This window comes from Oryctolagus cuniculus, chromosome 16 (assembly GCF_051225735.1).
Source record: "Oryctolagus cuniculus isolate XC-2025 breed Fujian yellow rabbit chromosome 16, ASM5122573v1, whole genome shotgun sequence".
NCBI classification, from domain to species: Eukaryota; Metazoa; Chordata; class Mammalia; order Lagomorpha; family Leporidae; genus Oryctolagus; species Oryctolagus cuniculus.
Window position 1 is genome coordinate 18,388,381 of NC_142882.1, and position 19,158 is coordinate 18,407,538.

General features: G+C 54.7%; 1 protein-coding gene across 6 annotated transcripts in view; it reads right to left on the reverse strand.

Annotated features, from left to right (window-relative positions):
* DNMT1 (DNA methyltransferase 1) overlaps positions 1 to 14,794 on the reverse strand; it is a 53,811-nt gene extending 39,017 nt beyond the window's left edge. For 2 of the 6 annotated variants that reach the window (XM_089316417.1, XM_089316416.1), the window contains exon 1: positions 4,224 to 4,468. In XM_089316417.1, coding sequence (XP_089172543.1) covers positions 4,224 to 4,303 — 80 coding nt within the window. In that variant the 5' untranslated portion in view covers positions 4,304 to 4,468. Of the gene's footprint in view, positions 1 to 4,223; positions 4,477 to 14,609 lie in introns of those variants that run through there. The other 4 variants (XM_070059152.2, XM_089316418.1, XM_089316419.1 and 1 more) reach the window with 3 other exon arrangements.
* Between the last annotated feature and the right edge of the window lie 4,364 nt (positions 14,795 to 19,158).

A 19,158-nucleotide genomic window follows, 5' to 3' on the forward strand; every position in this document is an offset into this window, starting at 1 on the left:
GCCTCTCAAGTAAATAAAATCTTAAAAAAAAATCAACAGGCTTGCCTATAAAGGCACAAAATATGAGACTTGAGGTATATTTTACTTAAAAAATTACAAGACTTAGAAATCCAAATGTTGAAACTACTTTCTAGTAACCTTATCCATCTGATAGAACTACAAGGGAACTTCAGAAGGTTTACAGAAAACAGAATTAAGATTCTGGTAAACATAAAATCTGAAATTCATATTTGTAACATACAAGAGCTTTGAGAAGCTGGGCGCCGGCGCTGTGGCATAGCGGGTCGGGCCACCGCCTGACCCCGGCTCCCTGCTCACACTGACCCGGGAAGCAAAGGCAATGGCTCCAGGCACTAGATTCCCGCCACCCACCCACCCAGGAGACCTGGATGGAGTCCCCCGCTTCCTGCTTCTGCCGGGCCCAGGCTAGCATTCAGCATCAGGGAGTGCACCAGCCGATAGGTGCTCTGTCTCCACACACAGACGAGAGAAGCTGCCATACAGGTACAAGAGCAGTCACCAAGGCTGTCCAAGGGAGGACCGGTCTAACCCAGCTCCTAGCGTGCCGTTCAACCGGATTTTAGAAGCTCTTGGATTACACTTCTAGTCTTCCCTCCGTCAAGACAAGTCATGCCTTTACTTACAAACCTAAGTTTCAGGGACTATTGGATGCACCTTTGTGTATGTACTTTTTACGCAAGGAAACGTTTCCAAGCATAGAAGTCAGTTGAGAGGCTCAAATAGAACTAAAGCCTGCGGTACAGGGGGCTAAGCAGCCACCAGGATGCCCGCGCCCCATGTCGCACAGCCGGCTCCCTCCTGGCCACTCGGCACCTCCACCCCACTTTCTTGCATCATGATGCGCCTGGGAGGCGGCGTGTGCCAGCCCAAGCACTTGGGGTCCCGACTCCTGGCCACCTGGCCTAGTCCTGGCTGCTGCGGCCGTTTGGGGAACGAGACAGCAGGTAGAAGCTCACTCTCCTTGTCTCCCTCCCATCACTCTGCCTTTCAAGTAAGTCTTCAAGGAAGACTAGGCCGACCGAGGGTCGCCAAACACATACCAAACAAGGGAATGTGGGCTGACGCTTGGCACAGCGGTTCAGACATGGCTTGGGGTGCTGACTCGCGTCCTGTCCAAGTGTCCGAGTTCTGACTCCAGCTTCTTTAACGCACACTCTGGGAAGAAGTTGGGTTCCTGCCACTCATGGCAGAGCTGAACAATTCCACACTTGGACGGATCCCAGTTGCTGCTGGCATTTGAGTACTGACCAAGTAGATGGAATCTCTACCTTTCCAACAAGGATTTTTTTAAAAAACTTTAGGAAGAGAACCTAGGATGAACTGAGAATTCTAAGACTTACCTAAAGATACTCAAACGCAGCCAAGAAACACCCACCCACGCCCAGTAGAGCCCCTGGGCCCATGGCCTAGTCACAGCCCCTAACTGAAGGGACCTTCCCGGGACTCCCTGCCTCCTAGCCTTTAACTCCTGCAACTCCCAAGCTTGAGAGTCCTTGAGGAGTCAAGGAGGTCATTCGAAGCACTTCCCATGGGGCAGCATCGTACAGCAGGTAAAGCCACCACCTACACAACGCCAGTACCCCACATGGGAGCTGGTTCCTTCCTGCTGCTCTACTTCCGACCCGGCTCCCTGCCAATGCCCTGGGAAACAGAGGACAGCCCAAGTTCTTGGGCTCCTGCTCCCCTCGTGGGAGACCTAGAGGAAGCTCCTGGCTCAGGCCTGGCCCAGCCCCCAGCTGTTGAGACCATCCAGAGAATGAACCAGCAGACAGAAGGACTCTGTCTCTCCCTTTCTTTAACTCGTTCAAGTAAAAGAATGTTAATAAACTCAGGTTAAGTTTAAAAAACAAGGTACCTCCCAGTTAGGGGCTGATAAGCGGACCTGGAGAAAAGCCAAAACTGCTGTTGGCAATGTTAGGGGAGCCTCTGTGTACCAAGCGTATTCTCAGTGAACCCGATACGAGTTCAACGCCCGGATCATGCGTCTTCAGATGACGCGATAGCATTCGCTCGTCCAAGGTCACCAAGGAGCTGGTGAAGGCAGAATTCAGACAAAACTGGGTCCAAACTCCTGATTAGGCCACAACAGCCAGTACTTGTCCAATTCTGCTTCCGCCTCAAGTCAGCTCAGGGGCAGGCATGCGGCGCGGCAGCTAGATTGCTGCCCGGGATGTCAGCATCCTATATCGGAGTGCCGGGGTTCGAGACCCGAGTCCTCCGCTTCTGATCCAGCTCCCTGCTAACCCACACCCTGGGAGGCGGTGGGTGATGGCTTAAGTACTTGGGCCCCTGCCACCCAGAGGGGCTATACCCAGGCGAGTCCAGGGTTCCTGGCTTCAACGTGGCCCAGCCCCAACACCTGGGGAGTAAGACAGTAGATGAAAAAACCTCACTGCTTTTCAGACAGAACTGGGGGGATGCAGATCATGGTAAAAATGATTCAGCGAGGCCGGTGCTACGGCACAGTAGGTTAATCCTCTGCCTGCGGCGCCAGCATCCCATATGGGTGTCCGTTCTAGTCCCAGCTGCTCTTCTTCCAACCCAGCTCGCTGCTATGGCTTGAGAAGACAGAAGATGGCCCAAATGCTTGGGCCCCTGCACCCACGTGGGAGACCTGGAAGACGCTCTTGGCTCCGGATCGGCTCAGCTCCGCTGCGGGCGTTGCAACCATTTAGGGAGTGAACCAGCAGACTGAAGACCCCTCTCACTAACTCTACTTCTCAAATAAAAATCTTTAAAGAAAAAGAAGTTATTCAACAAGACACACTTACCTACTCTTCACTGTGGTGAAGAATTTAAGGGCCCGGTGTGGTGGCACAGTGGGTTAGGACACCACCTGCGACACCAGCCTGTGGGTGCTGGTTGGAGTCCAGAGTGCGCTACCTCCCGTCCAGCTCGCTCTTTATGTACCCGGGAAGGCAGCGGAAGACGGCCCAAGTGCCTGGAGCCCCTACACCCGCATCAGAGTCCCCGATGGAATCCTAGGCTCCTGGTTTCCTTGCACAATTTGTGGAGTGAATCAGTCGATGGGAGCTCTCTATCTCTATATCTCTCTGTATGTCTTTGAAACAAACAAATCCACCGAGAACAAAAGACTCTCACCCGCATCTTACCCCACCTCCAAATGCCTGGCATGACTCCCCAGCCCTCCCCCCCCCGGGGGGGTGGTAAATTTTAGAGTAGCAGCCACGAGAGGGTACACAGACCCGGCTGGAAGCGCCCAGGCCTGGCCAGGCTTCGCGTGACTCATGCACACCTCCCTCGCAACAAGTTTTCAGGAATGAATCGATGCCCTCCAGGATCCAAAGACCAGGGCCCATGTTCCCGCCCAACGCTGCGCGCCGAAGCCTCGACGGAGTCATCAATTACTGCGGCCCGGGGCCCACGACATTGGCCACCGGCCCCCTACACACACGCGCGCGCTGCAAAACTCAGCGTCTTTGGTGCCCACAGCTCCCAGCTGCAGGTTTGCTAGAAGTGACCATTGAGTAGCCTGCAGGCTGCTAGGATCTGGGCCCTGGCACTAACCCCTGCGTGCACGGAATACGCCTTGCCCGGCGGGGCGAGGAAGACCCCTGCAGTCCCCAGGTGACCCAAGGGGGAGGAGGGAGCCCCCCACGGAAACCCAGGCTCGCCAACGTGGGCCCCGCGCTCCGGGGACCCCCATCGGGAGAGGTCCATCCCTGGAGGCCATGATCAGGACATGCAGCTCGGGGGCTACCCGGGAGCCCCCTGAAGCGCCCCCAGAGAATCGGGCCGGGCGCCGGAAGTGGAAGCCCGAGTGTCGGGGCCGGGGGCTGTCCGGAGGCCCCGGGCTGCCCACTTCCTGCGCGACCAGGCTGGCGGCAGGAGCCCGGCCCACGGCCGCTCGGAAAGACAGGGACTGCGAAGTTTGTCGTGTTTAGGGCAGGGCGAGGGGCAAAGAATCCAACGAGACGCCACCCCCAAGTTTCTAGTCACCAAGGAGCTACGAGGGGCCTCGGCCCATTTTGGCGCCAAATGCCCAGGGACGCGCGCGACCGGAAGTGCCACCCGGCCCGCGCCAACCGCCGCCGCGCGCCCCACTGCCCAGCGCATGCGCGCCCGGCTGTCAGCAGCGACCACGGGCCACCCTGAGGGGAAGCCACCCCCCACCCCGGCGCCCTGCCTCCCACCCCCCACCCCAGCCCCGAGTCCAGGCCCCCACCCCACGCAGCACCTACCGCCTACGGACATCATCGGGCAGCGAGATGGCCGGGGCGGCCAGAGCAGGCACACGGGCTGGGGCGGTGCGGGCCGGCATCGCGGACGCTGCAGCAGAAGCGGCAGCAGCAGCGCAGGCAGCCCCGGCTTTTCGCGCGGAAACCAACGGGGAGGGGCAGCGCGCAGAGGCGGTGTCTACCACCCCGGCCCTGGCGCAGGGGAAGGCGGGACGTACCACGCAGAGGAGGCCGTACCATGTGCAGGCGGGCCGACGGAGCGCGGCGCGCATGCGCGAGGTGGGCACACTCCCCTATGCGGGGCAATGGGCTCGTCCGAGCGCCTGCGTGTGCTCCGGAGCGGAGCTCGGGGCGCTGTGCCCGCGGCGAGTCATTCGTTCATTCATTCTCTGTGGCGTGCTGGGGATCTAGCAGCGAGTAGCCGCGGGGGGTTAGGAGCGTGTGAGCGCTCGAGTGGAGGTCCTCGGTTCCGAGCCAGCCTCCATCCGTGTGCGCGCCCCGTGACCTTGCACAGGGCACCGGGGCTCATCCGTGAGCCCCGACTAATTGGGGATGCACCGGGATCTGTAGCTTGCACCGAGGATCTCACGTTACCCGGGGGCCGGGGACACAGCGGGAGGACAGCCTCCTCAGTAGCCAATGCCGGGAGACTTGGGTAACCTCACGCAACGGAACAGACCCCAACCCTTACCCTTCACCATCTATAAAAACTCAATGGAATAAAGGGGCCTGCAGGGTGGCACCGCGGTTTGCGAGGCCAGCAGACCGCATCAGAGCGCTGCATGGAGTCCCAGCCCCTAGGCTTCTAGCCCAGCTCCCTGCTGGTGCGCTTGGGAGAGCCCGGGGAAGATGGCCCAAGTGCTTGGTTCCCTCCACCACATGGGAGGCCCAGATGGAGCTGCAGGCTCCTGCTTTCCGGCCGTTTTGGGTTTGGAGAGCAAACCAGGAAACGCAAAATTCTAACTCATAACTAAAACCAAAAACAAAAAACACATTAAAGACCTAAGTGTGGGACCTGCAACTACAGGGAACACACATGGGAGAAAGCTCCAGGATATGGATTCGGGAATGGCTCCCTGGATAGGACAAAAGCTAACAAAGGGGAATCCATCAAGCTTAAAAAACATATGCACAGCAAAGCAAACAGTGAAAAGGCAACACACGGAATGGGAGAAAATATTTTAACCGTCTGATGAGGATATCCAGAATAAAATAATTCTTAACAACAAACAAGTAACTCCATGTAGAAGTAAGCCAAGGATTTAAATACAGTTACCCAAAGATGTACAAGCTGGGAAAATGTGCTGATCACCAGGCATCAGGGAAATGCAAATCTAAACCACTGAAGTTCTCACCCCACGCCTGTTAAGGTGGCCACTACTGGGGCAGGCTACAGAGTCAGCATCCCATATCAGAGCGTTGGTTCTAGTCCCGACCGCTCCGCTTCGGATCCTGCTCCCTGCTAATGCTCCCGGGAAGGCAGCCCAGGACGCCCTTGTGACCCATGTGGGAGAGCTAGACGGAGTTCTGGGCTCCTGGCCGCTGTGGCCATTTGGGGAGTGAACCATCAGATGGGAAGGTCTCCCCCCCCCTCCCCATACACACACCTCACTCTGCCTTTCATAAACAAAGAAATCTCGAAGAACACAAAAGACAATCACTATCAATTTTAAACATTAGTGACAACATGGAGACATTGGAACCCTTGCTCTGTTGGCAGTGAGATAAAGTGGTGCAGCCATCAAGGAGAACAGGAGAAGTTCCTTAAAAAATTATAAGTAGAATTAACACATGATCTGGCCATCCCACTTCTGGGTTTATATTCAAAAGAGTTGAAAACAGGATGTTCAACGTATTTGCATACTCATCTTCATTATAGCATTCTCCACAGTAGCCCAGGGTAGAAGCAATCCAAATGTTCAGATAAACAGAAGAAATGTGGGGGCCCGGCGCTGTGGTGCAGCAGGTTAAAGCCACAGCCTGCAGCACCGGATTTCTATATGGGCGCCAGTTCAAGACCCAACTGTTGCACTTCCCGTCCAGTTCCCTGCTAATGTGCCTGGGAAAGCAGAAGATGGCCCAAGTGCTTGGATCCCTGCCACCCACGCGGGAGACCTAGATGGAGCTCCTGGCTCCTGGCTGCAGCCTGGCTCAGCCCTGGCTATTGCAGCCATTTGGGGAATGAGCCAGTGAACAGATCTGTGTGTCAGATCCAACTCCTTGTTACATACCTGGGAAGGCAGTGAATGAGTGATGTCCAAGTACCTGGGCCCCTGCCACCCACGTGGGAGACCTGGATGGAGCTCCTGACTCCTGGCTTTGGCCTGGCCTAGACCTGACTGTTGTGGCCATTTGGGGAGTGAATAGATGAAAAATCTGTTCTCCCCCTCTTGTCACTGTCTTTCAAATAACTCTTAACAGAGAAAGAGGGAAGGAGGAAGGGAGACAAAGAGATTAAGATCTAAACCGGTCAAAAATCTTAGAAACCGAAAGTAGATTGCTGGTTATCAGGGACTGGAGGGAATGAGGAAAGGGAAATTGTCCAAGGGGGAGTTTCACTTTTCCAGGGAAAAATTCCAGAGAGATCTATTGCACAATGTGCATGTAGTTGATACTACTGTACATTTAGAAACGATTTAAGTGGTAACTTTTACATGGTTCAATAAAACTGAAGTGTTAAAAAAACTCATTCCTATATTAGACTTTGAGACAGAGAAAGGACTCCCATCCACTGGTTCACTCCCTACATTCCACTCATCGGGGCTGAGTTAGCTCTAAGCCAGAGTCCAGGAACTCAGCCCCGGTCTCACATGGGTGGCAGGGAGCCACTAGTGCTACCTCCCAGGGTGCACCTTAGCAGGAAGCTGGAGTCAAGAGTCAGAGCCTGGGAGCAGTCTCAGGCACTCTGAAATGGACACGGGCACCTTAGCCACCAGGCCAAAGGCTCACACCAGCCCTTTTTTTTTATTTTTTATTTTATTTTTTGACAGGCAGAGTGGACAGTGAGAGAGAGAGACAGAGAGAAAGGTCTTCCTTTGCCGTTGGTTCACCCTCCAATGGCCGCCGCGGCTGGCGCGCTGCGGCCGGCGCACCGCGCTGATCCGATGGCAGGAGCCAGGAGCCAGGTGCTTTTCCTGGTCTCTCATGGGGTGCAGGGCCCAAGCACCTGGGCCATCCTCCACTGCACTCCCTGGCCACAGCAGAGGGCTGGCCTGGAAGAGGGGCAACCGGGACAGAATCTGGCGCCCCTACCGGGACTAGAACCCGGTGTGCCGGCGCCGCAAGGCGGAGGATTAGCCTAGTGAGCCGCGGCGCCGGCACACCAGCCCTTTCAAGAAGAGCTTGGGGCTGGCGCTGTGGCATAGTGGGTAAAGCCACCACCTGTGGCACCAGCATCCCATATGGGTGCTGGTTCACATCCCGGCTGCTCCACTTTCAACTTCCCGCTCATGGCCTGGGAAAAGCAGTGGTAGATGGCCTCATTGCTTTGCCACTCATGTGGGAGGGGACCTAGATGAGGATCCTGGCTTCAGCCTGGCCCAGTCCTGGTGGTTGTGACCAGCAGCGGAGTAAACCAGGGGAGGGAATCTGTCTGACTTTCAAGTAAGTAGATCTTAAAGAAACAGCCTCCAGCAAAAATTAAAACTCTAGGAGAACTAAAATGTATCATCTATTTAACATTTTTGTAGTAATATATTTGTGTTATAGAATTTATGATTTTTGAGGACTTGTTTATTGAAAAGTGAGACAGGCCCAGAGACAGGCCCAGAGACAGGCCCAGAGACAGGCCCAGAGACAGGCCCCTTCTACCTGCTAGTTCACTCCCCACATGGCTGCAGTGGCCAGGGCTGGGCCAGGTAGAAGCCAGAAGCTTCATTCCGGGTCTGACAGGGTGGCAGGGGCCCAAGTAGTTCAGTCATCATCCTCTGCTTTTCCCAGGCCATTAGCCGGGAGCTGGATCGGAAGCAGAGCAGTCAAGGCAGAAACTGACGTCCATATGGGATGCTGGCTTCACAAGCAGTAACTTTACCTGCTTTGCCACCATGCCGGCCCCATATTCATGGACTTCAAAGGCAAAGTGACGGGGGGGGGGGGGGGCAAGCACAGGGAGAGAGCATAGAGCTCTTCCTGTGCTCACTCATTCCCCAAGTGGCCACAACAGCCATGGCCGGGCCGGGAACTCCAGCTGGGTCTCACAGGGCTGGCAGGGACTCGAGGACTTGCGCCATCACTGCTGCCATCCTGGGCACAGTAGCAGGAGGCTAGCTGTTCCAGGACTCGAGCCAGCTCTTGGATATGGGAAGCTGTCGTCCCTAGCAGTGGCTTACCCTCCTATGCCACTGTACCAGCCTCGACGAGGGATTTACTGCACTGTGCACGCACACACACTCTCGTGCATGGATTCCCCCCACAGCTGGTGAAGGGTCCGACCTCAGACTTTCTGGTTGCCCCGAGTTACACATGAAAGTTTGAGAAGCCTGAAAAATACTACGAATAAGACCCAAAGTAACAGCTTATAACATAATACTTAGTGCTTAGGAACTGTACTGAACCCTTTAGCAGACTTATTGAATTCAATTGCTAACAACCACAAAGGGAAATGCAAGCGGAGTACCCCTGACCCAAAATGCTTAAAACCAGAGGCATGTCAAATTTTATACATTGATTTTTGGAATATTTGCCTATGTATAACCAGAGGAGGCGGGAACGCACATCTGAACACAAAGCTCACCGTTTCCTACGCATCTTCTACGCCCAGCCTGAAGGTAGTTTTCTACACTATCTTTAGTATTTCTGTGCATGAGGGGCCAGTGTTAGGGTGCGACGGGTTAAGCCTCTGCCTACAATGCCGGCATCCTCTAAGCAGAGTCCCCATCTGAGTCCCAGGTTTCCTGCTTCTGATCCAGCTCCCTGATGCACCCGAGGAAGCAGGTGATGGTCCAAGGACTTGGGCCCTGGCCGCCCACCTGGGAGGCCTGGACGCAGTTCCTGGCCCAACCCTGGGGCTTGCAGGCATTTGGGGAATGAACCAGCAGATAGAAGATCTCTGCCCTTTCTCTCCCCCTCCCTACCCACGTCACTCTGCCTTTCAAACAAACAAAATTTCTTCCACCAGAAGAGGAAAAACTTCATGGACTTCAAGAAATGCTTGCACAAATAATCCTATCTTTCAATTCTATCATCTGAGGGACTTTTTGAAGTCCCCTCGTATAAGCAACTTCCTTTGGTTCTTCCTCTGAAATGTAACCCAAGCTTTTCTCCTTATCTACCCTGCTGCCCCCCCCCCCCCCCAGCACACGGGCCCCATCATCTGCTGGACTATTCCAACAGCTTCCTCTCTGGTCTCCCAGCTTCCCCAGACAGTCCTTTCTGCACACTGCAACAAAAGCTTTTAAAAAATGAAGTTATAGCATTTTCTTCTTCCTCCTTTAGATCTTTCAAAGCTTCCCACTGCTCTTAAAAAGAAAACCTTAGCACTTTATTCCGTTTATAGGATCCTGCCTGGACGCATCTCATTCCCGTCACTAAGTTCTGGCTTTGACTCACTTGTATGCTTTCAAGCGTCAACCACGCCTCAGGGCCTTGGCTTCTGCTGTCCCTTCTGACTGGACTCCCCTTCAGGGAGACTCACACAGCTCCCAGTTTGCCTCCACACCGAGGGCTGCCCAGATCACCTGTCACCTGGAAGCAAATCCTCGTCCCCTGCTCACGCTATCCCTAATCTAAAAAAAAAAAAAAAAAAAAAAAAGTCCAAGGTTTTCCGAGCACCAACACAGCACCAGAAGCGGAAAATTCTTCACCCGACCTCAGGAGAGGAGTCCCAGCCTAGGCACGGGTGTGCTGGGGCTAGGGTCGTGGCCTGGTGGAGGAAACCATTGCCTGCAATGCCAGCGGCCTGTACCCGAGCACCAAGCACAGGTTCTAGTCCCAGCTGCTCTGCTTCCAATCTCCCTCCCTGCCAGTGCACCTGGCAGAGTGCTTGGGCCCCCATCACCCTGAAAGGCCATTTGGAGAGTGAACTAGCAGATGGAAGATCTCCCTCTGCCTCTCAAGTAATTAAGTAAAACCAGTGTGTAAAGTCACCATCAGGCTATATATAGAAGATGCATTAGAAATGAATGGATTTTGTGTTGAGACTTGGGTCCCCTACCCAAGATGTCCCATAAAATACACGGATATTCCAAAACTAAAAAAACTCTAGAATCTAACACTTCAGGTCCCAAGCATTTTAGATAAGGGAGATTCAACTTGTACCCTACTCCTTTATAATATTTACCACAGTCAGATTCCTTACAAATTTGAGAGTCAGAGAGGGAGGGAGGGAGGGATGGAGAGAGATCTTCCATCTACTGGGTCACTCCCCAAAATGGTAACAGCCAGGATTGGTCCAAGCCGAACCCAGGAACCTGGAACTCCATCCGGGTCTCCCAGGTGGGTTCAGAGGTCCAAGTTACTTGGTCTGTCTTCTGCTACCCTCTCTGGCATATTAGCAGGGTCTGTATTGGAAGACCAGTCAGGACTTGATCTGGTGCCCACATGGGATGTCAGGGTTGTAGGAAGCGGCTCAACCCACCGTGCCAGAGTAGCAGCCCAAGAGGTTCTGTTGTAGTGTCTATGGTGTTCTGTCTGGCCCACGAGAGCAAAGAATGAACAAACTTCTGTAGAGAACCAGACAGGGACCAGAGTTGCGGTGCTTGTAACACCTGCATCCCAGCCACTGGGCTTCCAATCCGGCTTCCTGTCAACGCACCCAGTAAGGCAGCAGGTGACGGCCCCTGCCACCCAAGTGGAAGATCAGGATGGAGTTCCTGGCTCCTGGCTTCAACCTGGCCCGGCCCTGGCTTCTGCAGCTGCTTGGGGAGTGACCCAGCAGATACAAGTTCTCTGCTAGTATGGCTGTGTTTTGATAAAACTTTATTAACACAGAGAGGCTGGGCCAGATTTGGGCCTCAGTATACTGACCCCTTCACAGACTTCAAACTCCAGAGGAATAAAAATACCAAGGGTACTTCTAGAAGTTCAGAACTCAAGGTAAACTTTGGTACATGCAGGAAAAAAAAAAAAATCCATGCGTTATTTCTTCCTAATACCGTTTTCCACACACTTTGTGACACACACACACTGTCTACTGCTTCCATGCGTGCACAGGGCCTGGGAGGCGCCTGGCGCGGAGTCAGAGGCGGCTCCAAAGCCTCTTTGTCCCCCACAGCGATGGCATTTCCATCCTGCTCGGAAACCAGGCCCCGGAGCAGGTCAGGTTGCAAAGCCAGGTGTGACGCCTGCCCGCCCGCCCTCATTGCGTGCTTTCCTCTGACCACTGCAGATGTCAGATAAAGCCCGGGAGGGTGGGGTGGGGGAAGGATGCCGAGGCCTCTGGGATCCTCTGTAGTGGCCGCCTGGGCCACCAGCTTCGCCACTCCCTCCTTCCCGCGCGGCCTGGAAACTGGCCGCACCTGAGCCTGCAGGGGGAGCGAGGGGGAGCTTCCGGGTGGCCTTCCCTCTGCCTCGACTTTGTCTCCAGAGCGGTGCTCACAAACCACCCCCCCCCCAACATGGCTCGTCAGGGAATTGGCATTGTGGTGCAGCAGGTTAAGCCACACCATGGGTCACCTGCATCCCATATCAAAGTAATTGGGATCACATCCTGCCTGTTTCCCATTCAACTTCCTAATTCACACGCTGGCAGGTAGTAGGTGATGGCTCTAGTCCCCAGCCTCCAGCTACCCATGTGGGAGATCGATTGGATTGAGTTTCTGGCTCCTGGTTTTGATCTAGCCCAGCCCCCAGCTCTTGCAAGCCTTTGGAAAGTGAACCAGCAGGTGGAGGATTTTTCTCCCTCCAGTTCTGCCTTTCTAGTACATATTTAAATAACTTGACAAAGTAAGACAAAGAGGCCCTTGGGCTTGAGCCACCTGCTTTCTCAGGCCACATTCCAGCCTCCCCTGGAGGGCCACTCTCCGCTGAGACCAGGCAAGGCCCGGGTGTCAGCCAGCCAGCCCAAAGAACAAAGGCCATGCGCGCCAGAGGGATGGCTGCGTGTCCTGAGCCCAAAAAGCTGAGTCACCGCCAATCACCGGCCCTGAGCCTGTGTCGGCACCAGGCCCCTTGGAGGCAGCACGTAGGAGCTCAACAGGGATATTTGTCACTGTCACCTTGCGTGGGCCTCAGACTGTCTAGGAGCAAGTGACTTGCCCAAAGCAGGCATCAGATCTGGGGATGCCCCAGTCCTCCGGAATGTGCTGGGCGGGGCCGCCTGCCTCTGCGGGGCCCCTGGATCAGGTGCAGGTTTTCTTTTTGGATCTTCCCTCCAAGAGCACTGGAGTCAGGCCCCCGAGCTGCCCTTCTAGGGCCCCTCAGCTTTCTCCTACCTGGGCTGCCCCTCGGCCCTCTCCCCAGTCTATCCTCCACTCGGCAGGCCGAGCAAACCTCCCGTAACTCAAGTCAGACCCTGCCACTTCCTCTCTACCTCATTGAATGCACCTGAACAGCTTCCCAGCCCGCTCAAGGTCAACCCAACCCCCTAGCCCAGCCTAACAAGGCCCCAACGATGCGCTCCCAGAACTCAAGTTCAAGTTCATAAAAGACAGCCCACCCCGTTCTGAGGACGCGGACAAAAGAGGATTTCCACACAGCCTGGCTCTTGCAGACGTCTCTTCAAGTTCGTTATTAGTCATCGGGAATGCAAAACAAAAGCTCACAGCAATGTCACGGATGAACTGGGACGACGCCACAGAACAAAGACCAGAACTCATCTTGGTTGCTTGCGGGGGTGGGGTGGGGTCCCAGACATCACAGCCACCCTGCGAAGTCCCTCGGCGGTGGCTACTCAAGCTCCAAGTCCTCTCGCCCTCACACTCAACCTGGAACTTTGCTTATCTTCTCACAAAAGCACAAACAATATTTATAGTCACTTACCCACAACATCACCAACAATACAACAGACAGTTACCAACCCACACAATGCAACGCTATACCCAGGGGTCACGATTTCTTTTTCAGTAGGAGCCAGTGTTGTGGTGCAGAGGGGTAGTGCACCACCTGCCATCCCCTATAAGCAGCGGTTCGAGTCCCAGCTGCTCCACTTCTGCTCCAGCTCCCCACTAATGCAACTGAGAAAGCAGCAGAGGATGGCCCAAGGCGCTTGAGCCCCTGCACCCACGTGGGAGACCCAGCTGGAGTTTCTGGATCCTGGTTTCAGCCTGGTCCAAGCCTGGCCGTTGGGGCCATTTGGGGAAGGAGTTGCAGAGAGAGGTAGAGACACAGAGAGAAGTCTTCCATCTGTCGCTTTACTCCCCAAATAGCAATGGCTGGAGCCGAGTCAATCTGAAGCCCAGAGCCAGAAGCTTCTTCCAGGTCCCCCATGTGGGTGCAGGAACCCAAGCACCCAGGCCATCCCCACCTGCTTTCCCAGGAGCATTAGCAGGGAGCTGGATCACAAGGGGAACAGCTGGGACTCAAACCGGCACCCATATGGGATGCTGGCGGGACTTTAACCTGCTGTGCCACACCACCAGCCCCCGACAGTAAATATCTTAACATCTATAGACCCTGTAGTCTTTGTTTGTTTTTTGGACAGGCAGAGTGGACAGTGAGAGAGAGAGACAGAGAGAAAGGTCTTCCTTTTGCCGTTGGTTCACCCTCCAATGGCCACTGCAGCTGGCGCACCCCGCCTATCCGAAGGCAGGAGCCAGGAGCCAGGTGCTTCTCCTGGTCTCCCATGGGGTACAGGGCCCAAGGACTTGGGCCATCCTCCACTGCACTCCCTGGCCACAGCAGAGAGCTGGACGGGAAGAGGGGCAACGGGGACAGAACCCGGCGCCTCAACCGGGACTAGAACCCGGTGTGCAGGCACCGCAAGGCGGAGGATTAGCCTAGTGAGCCACGGCGCCGGCCTAAAACAAATCTTAAAAAAGGAACTACAGGCAATGACTAGATGCTCTGTGGGGCTGTGCACCAATAAAACTTTATTCACAGACCCCCAAAAACGAAGCTTCCTAACTTTCCCACATGTCACAAAGGGGTATTAAAAACGAGCAGGACTGTTCTCAGCATTCGGTCCCCATGAAAACAGACGGTGGAGCACACCGGGGCCGAGGACTGGCGTGGAGGAACACTGATGGACAGCGTGGAGAACCAGCACACTAACTCCGTGCAAAGACCCAGGCAAGCCGCCACAGCATCACACCCGCAGACCCCACAGCGCCCACCGCAGAATCCTGATTAGGCAAGCCCCTAGGACACCTCTGCCCACCTCCCTTCCTCTCGGGCCCTCACACCCTGCCTTGCTCCCCTTGGTTCTCTGCAGCCTTCTCCCACCTCCCCCGGGGCCCACGGCCACGACCCACGACAGCCAGCAGACCGCAGGGAAAAAGAGCAGTCGGAACTCACAGAATCGCCAGCCGCCTGGAGAGCGTCGTAACAGGCGTTGTAACAGGCACAGCATCCACTCCTGAGCTGCAAACAAGTGCTTGGGTGCCTGACCCCGTGGGGCTGCATATAAGGACCTGGCCGGCCTTGGCCGTGAAGCCAGAGGGTTTCCACGTGAGGAGCCCCTCCCCTGAAAGGACAGCCAATTAACCAGTCGCAGCTGATTCTGCAGCACTCACACCACCTGGCCGAGAGAGGGGGCGCGAGAATCTCCAATCAGGTCATCAGAGACATCTCTAGAAGCTCCCAGCTGCTCTCCTAGTCTCCGTTGAGGAACCTGAGTCACTTAAGCACCTAGAGAGAACCTGGAAGGCACCCACGTCATTTAGCGGAGAATTTATCAACCTGCGCACGGCCAACACGTGGGGACCGAATGACCCTGTATCATGCACCTGTCCGGCACGTGCAGGGTGCTGTGCCACGTCCCTCTCCTCCCTCCAGGCCAGACAGCCAAAAATGTCCCCAGGCATCGCCAGTTGTCCCCTTGGGGACAGAATCACGTTGTAGGGGAACCATTGACTGTAGCACACGGAAATGACATTCTGTCAAGCACCCAAGTCTTGCCCTAACCACAGTGATCTTGGGTGCTTCCCTTGCAACCTAAACACAACCCCAAAACATAGGGCCCGCATTGTGGCACAGCGGGTAAAGCCACCGCCTGCGACGCCGGTATCCCATATCGGAGCGCCAGTTCAAGACCCGGCTGCTCTACTTCCAATCCAGATCCCTGCTAACATGCCTGGAAAAGTAGTGGAAGGTGGACCAAGTGCTTGGACACCTGCGACCCACATGGGAGACCTGGATGGAGCTCCTGGCTCCTGCATTCCGCCTGGTCCAGACCTGGCTGTTGGGGCCATTTGGGAAGTGAACCAGTGGGTGGAAGATTCTCTCTCTCTCTCTCTCTCTCTCTCTCTCTCAATCTGGCACTCTTTCAAATAAATAAATAAACCTTTAAGTAAATACAAATTTTTGGGCCGGCGCCGTAGCTCACTAGGCTAATCCTCCGCCTAGCGGCGCCGGCACACTGGGTTCTAGTCCCGGTTGGGGCGCCGGATTCTGTCCCGGTTGCCCCTCTTCCAGGCCAGCTCTCTGCTGTGGCCCGGGAGTGCAGTGGAGGATGGCCCAGGTGCTTGGGCCCTGCACCCCATGGGAGACCAGGAGAAGCACCTGGCTCCTGGCTCCTGCCATCGGATCAGCGCGGTGTGCCGGCCGCAGTGCGCCGGCCGCGCCGGCCATTGGAGGGTGAACCAACGGCAAAGGAAGACCTTTCTCTCTGTCTCTCTCTCTCACTGTCCACTCTGCCTGTCAAAAAAAAAAAAAAAAAAAAAAGTAAATACAAATTTTTTTTAAAAGGTCAATGCCAGTCATGGATGCGTTGCATGAGAAGCAGTGTGGAGGGAAAACAGCCTTGGGTCCTGGATTCAAATTCTCTGGGCCCTGGCAGGGGCCCCCTGGAAGCTGTATTTTTCCCACAGGCTCCCTATTTGTGTGTGTGTGTGTGTGTGTGTGTTTAAAAATTTATTTATTTTACTTGAAATTCAGAGTTACATAGAGAAAAGAGAGAGAGAGAAAGGTCTTCCATCCACTGGTTCACTCCTCAATTGGCCACAATGGCCGGAGCTATGCCAATCCGAAGCCAGGAGCCAGGAGCTTCCGCTGGGTCTCCCACGCAGGTGCAGGGGCCCAAGCACTTGGGCCATCCTCCACTGCTTTCCCAGGCCACAGCAGAGAGCTGGATGGGAAGTGGAGCAGCAGGGACTTGAGCCAGCACCCCTGTGGGATGCCAGCTCTGCAGGCGGTGGTTTTACCTGCTACGCCACAGTGCCAGCCCCTTGTGTGTGTTTAAGAAGCTTTTTTTTTCTTCTTAAGCTTTTGATTTCCTTTTGACTTTTAGTATGAGGAAGTTCGAATAAAAGATTACTGTGTGTAGCAGTATTCATCCCTTTTTATGGCTGAATGGGATGCCATTGTCGGAACACGAGACATTTTGTTTATTCGTGAAAGAATTACAGAGAGAGAGAGAGAGAGAGAGGGAGAGAGAGAGATCAATCTTGTATCTCTGTCATCCTCTGGTTAACTCCTCAAATGGCCTCAGCAGGCTAAACCCAGGAGCCAGGAGCTTCTTCTGGGTCTCCCATGCAGGTGCAGGGGCCCAAGCACTTGGCCCATCCTCCACTGCTTTCCCAGGCCACAGCGGAGAGCTGGATCGGAAGTGGAGCAGCCAGGACTCGAACCCCATTACATCCTGTATCAGAGCGCCACTTCGAGTCCTGGCTGCTCTGCTTCTGCTCCAACTCTCTGCCAATGCGCCTGGAAAGGCAGCGGGTGATGGCTCAAGTACCCGAGTCCTTGCCAGGCATGTGGGAGACCCCGAGGGGTCCCTGGCTCCTGGCTTTGGTTTGACCCAAATCCAGCAGCTGCAGCCATTTGTGGAGTGAACCAACAGGTGGACGTTCCCTTTTTCTCTCTTGTTGCCTCTCTGCCTTTCAAACAAATGAATGAATACATCTTTATTTTTTTTTTTTTAAAGAAATTGGGGCCGGCATTGTGGCATAGTGGATAGAGGTGCCACCTGCGAATCCTGGAGCCAGGAGCGTCTTCCGGGTCTGCCCTGTGGATGCAGGGGCCCAAGCACTTCTACTGCTTCCCCAGGCCCAGCGGCAGGGAGCTGGATCGGAAGCGGAGCAGCTCGGACTGGAACCAGAGCCGCAGTGTGGGATGCTGGCGCCACAGTTGGTGGCTTAACCGCTGTACCAAACACACACACCTTCCACAGACTTCGAAGACTCCCTTGTGTGTTTTCATTTCTCGTAGGCCAACACCTGGAATTAAATTGCTGCTCTTTTGCAAGTCACATTTGCCTTTGGGGAAACTGCCCCTTTTCCCAAGTTGCTTTCCCCACATTGCCTCAGGGGCTACAATGATTAACAAACCCATTTTACAGACGGCAAAACTGAGAGTTGTCAGGCAGCCTGGCCAAGGGCGCTTGGCTGTCCCGCGTTGGATTTGAGATTCAAATCTGGCTTCTCTAGCATCACAGAACGCACCCTTCACACCACAGTCGGCGCCAAGATGAATCACGTCTGGCCAGCTTCATTTCCCTTTTCTGTCAGATGGAACTATCCCTTGACAAAACACTCCGGGAAAGATGGTGGACATTGGCCGTTTGAATTTTGGGAAAGTACAGGGGGGTTTTCAAAGTTCATGAGCAACGGGTATTCGGCCCAGCAGTTAAGACACCTCTTCGGGACGCCCACATGGAGCACCTGGTTCAAGTCTTTCCATGCCTCTGATCCAGCTCCCTGCTAATGCGTCCAGCACATGATGGCCCACCCACGTGAGAAACCAGGGTTCCTGGCTTTGGCCTGGCCCAGTGCTGGCTGTTATAGGCAGATGGCATCCCCCAGGCCCATGAGCAGTGAGCTGGATCGGAAGCAAAGCAGCTGGGACTCGAACCCATGCCTCAGTATGGGACGGCAGCATTGGGAATGGCGGCTTAACCAGCCACACCACGCTGACTGTTGACTGCGACCGGTCACTTCCGGGGTCCTCTAGCCAAAACATCACAGCCTGAAACCCCTTAGAAGGAAGTATCAGACAGACCCAAGTGGAGAGACTTGCTACCGCTTACCCACCTGTATTTCTCAAAAAAGTGTCAAAGTCACAAAAACCAAAGACGAGCTCAGAAAACGTGCTGGGCCAAAGAGACTAAGCCGACAACTGCTTGTCACCCGTGAGCTGCGATGTCCTTCTGCCCTTTAGGTCCGCGGTGGACCTGAAGGTGAAATTTGGTTAAGGTTTGTGGGTTCCTTGCTTCCGAAAATTTTACTGGGACCAGCGTTGTGGTTAACAGCAGGTTAAGCTGCCGCCTGCAATGCCAGCGTCCCGTATCATAGTGCCAGTTCGAGCCCCGGTTGCTTTGCTTCTGGTCCAGTTCCCTGCTAATGCACCTGGGAAGGCAGCCCAAATACTTGGGCCCCTCCACCCACGTGGGAGACCCGACTGGACTTCCTGGCTCCTGGCTTCTGCCTGGCCCAGTCTTGGCCGTTGCAGCCATTTGGGAAGTGAATCAGCAGATGGAAGACCTCTTTCTCTCTGTGTCTCTCTCTGCCTTTCAAGTAAATAAATAAATAAATAAATATTTTTTTATTTTTTAAAGGTTTAATTTGTTTACTTGAAAGTCAGAATTACAGAGAGGCAGAGGCAGAGGCAGAGAGAGAGAGAGAGAGAGAGAGGTCTTCCATCCGATGGTTCACTCCCCAAATGGCCGCAGCGCCGGAGCTGCGCCAATCCAAAGCCGGGAGCCAGGCGCATCCTCTGGGTCTCCCACGTGGGTGCAGGGGCCCAAAGACCTGGGCCATCTTCCACTGCTTTCTCAGGACACAGCAGAGAGATGGATCAGAAGTGGAGCAGCCGGGACTTGACCCAGCACTGCAGGCAGAGGCTTTACCCACTACGCCACAGCGCTGACCTACATAAATCTTTTTTAAAACATAAGATTTTACTGAGG